The sequence below is a fragment of the Diachasma alloeum genome, unplaced genomic scaffold (assembly GCF_001412515.2).
Source record: "Diachasma alloeum isolate Michigan unplaced genomic scaffold, Dall2.0 Dall_scaffold_01116, whole genome shotgun sequence".
NCBI classification, from domain to species: domain Eukaryota; kingdom Metazoa; phylum Arthropoda; class Insecta; order Hymenoptera; family Braconidae; genus Diachasma; species Diachasma alloeum.
Window position 1 is genome coordinate 1 of NW_021681227.1, and position 1,705 is coordinate 1,705.

General features: G+C 37.9%; 1 protein-coding gene across 1 annotated transcript in view; it reads right to left on the reverse strand.

Annotated features, from left to right (window-relative positions):
* Positions 1–367: 367 nt before the first annotated feature.
* LOC107045895 overlaps positions 368–1,705 on the reverse strand; it is a gene marked incomplete at its 3' end in the record, with an annotated part of 7,924 nt that continues 6,586 nt past the window's right edge. Inside the window, exon 3 of the mRNA XM_015268303.1 lies at positions 368–691. Within this exon, the coding sequence (XP_015123789.1) occupies positions 368–691 (324 nt within the window). The remainder of the gene's footprint in view (positions 692–1,705) is intronic.

A 1,705-nucleotide genomic window follows, 5' to 3' on the forward strand; every position in this document is an offset into this window, starting at 1 on the left:
AGTTCCTCTGGCAGGGAAGACTCGACCAATGGATACAACATCGCTGCGCACATGTCAGTGGTGACTCCAAGTGATTCAAGAGACCTCAATTGAGTTTTCAGTTTGTCATATGTGGTTGACAAAGGTTTCTTGAGGTTCTTGTTGATGGCATTACTCAGCACAAGTTTAAGTAACTCTCGTATATACATTTCTACAAGGAGTTCTTTCTTTCCAAAACGATTTTCTAGTGCATCTATCGCCTTATCGTAATTTTCAGCGGTGGGTGGAAAGCTGTTAGTAACTCTCTTGCACTTGAGCCTTCTGCCATCGCCGGAACGAGGTATCCAAACTTTTGTTCTTTGGAGATTGTGGGGTCATCATGAATTACCTTGTATAGACTCCAAAACTGCAGCCAGTCCTTCATATCTCCAGAGAATTTCGGCAACTGAATTTTTGGTAGTTTGAACCTGTTGTGTTCCGCTCGTCCAAGCGGGTTGTCTCGCTCTGTGTCATTGTTCTCAGCTGGTAAACCTTGAGGAATGTTCAAGATGGCTTGCACTTTTATCCTAGCTGAGTTGTACTTGAGACGGTAATTGTCTTGATTGTCTAATTCTGCCGTGTACTCTTCAGCAGTGATTTGCTCATCACTCTCTATTTCTGCATTAATTTGGGTGTTGAACTCCTCAAGTTGAGTAGCTTTGGTTTGAAGGAGCTCAAATAAAGAGTGTAACTCGGTTTTATCGGGTGTTGCACTTTCCAANATGAATTAAATTTTAATGAATGGCGATGGATATGGCTTAGTAGTACCTAAATTTGAATAAAATGATTTAATTCCATGTATTCATTAATGAGAAATTGATATAAATACATGATTGAATGATGTCAATATAGGAGCTAGGATGAATAATGTATAATTACCGTAGGAAATGGCGGCCTGAGGATCCGAAACAAAATAATAAATCCGTTGGCAGAACGCAGTAAGACAATTGTATAAATGAAGGCTCTTTCAGAAAATTTGTAATATTTTTATCACACTTTTACGATGAATTACTAATCACTTTCGCGATCTCCTCCATTGATAATTGTACTGGCGATCAGCTTTCATAGCTGTCAGCAAACATAGGAAAATCTCTTTTTTTTCTTTTTTTACGCCCTTAACAAAGGGACAGTTGATGGACAGTACAATTTTCGATTAAGGAGATGGTTGTAAGTAATTCGTAGTTCATCGTAAAAGTGTTTTCAAGGAATTCTCGAAAATTTTACCAAATTTTTCAAAGAGCTTCTTTTTGTACAATCATCTGTTGCGCTGTGCTGAAGCATTTAGTATCTCGTCTTTCCTGCCCCCATGGTGGCCACTGACCGGCCGCCATTTGCCACGGTAATAATGTATTATTCATATCTCTTCTATTGAACTCATTCTGCAGTATTAATTAAAAATGCTTCTGCAAAATGTTCAGGGTTTTTTTTNCGGCCACCATTTGCCACGGTAATAATGTATTATTCATATCTCTTCTATTGAACTCATTCTGCAGTATTAATTAAAAATGCTTCTGCAAAATGTTCAGGGTTTTTTTTACATTTTTTCTATCCAAATTTACAATTTTCAGGTGTCTCTGAGTGACGAGGGATCGAGTTGAAATTTTGAGATAAACATTGAACAAAAAAAGCAATCTAGATAAGGTTTGGCGGATAATGGTGCCGAGCCTTAAGTCGAAGTTAAAAGATG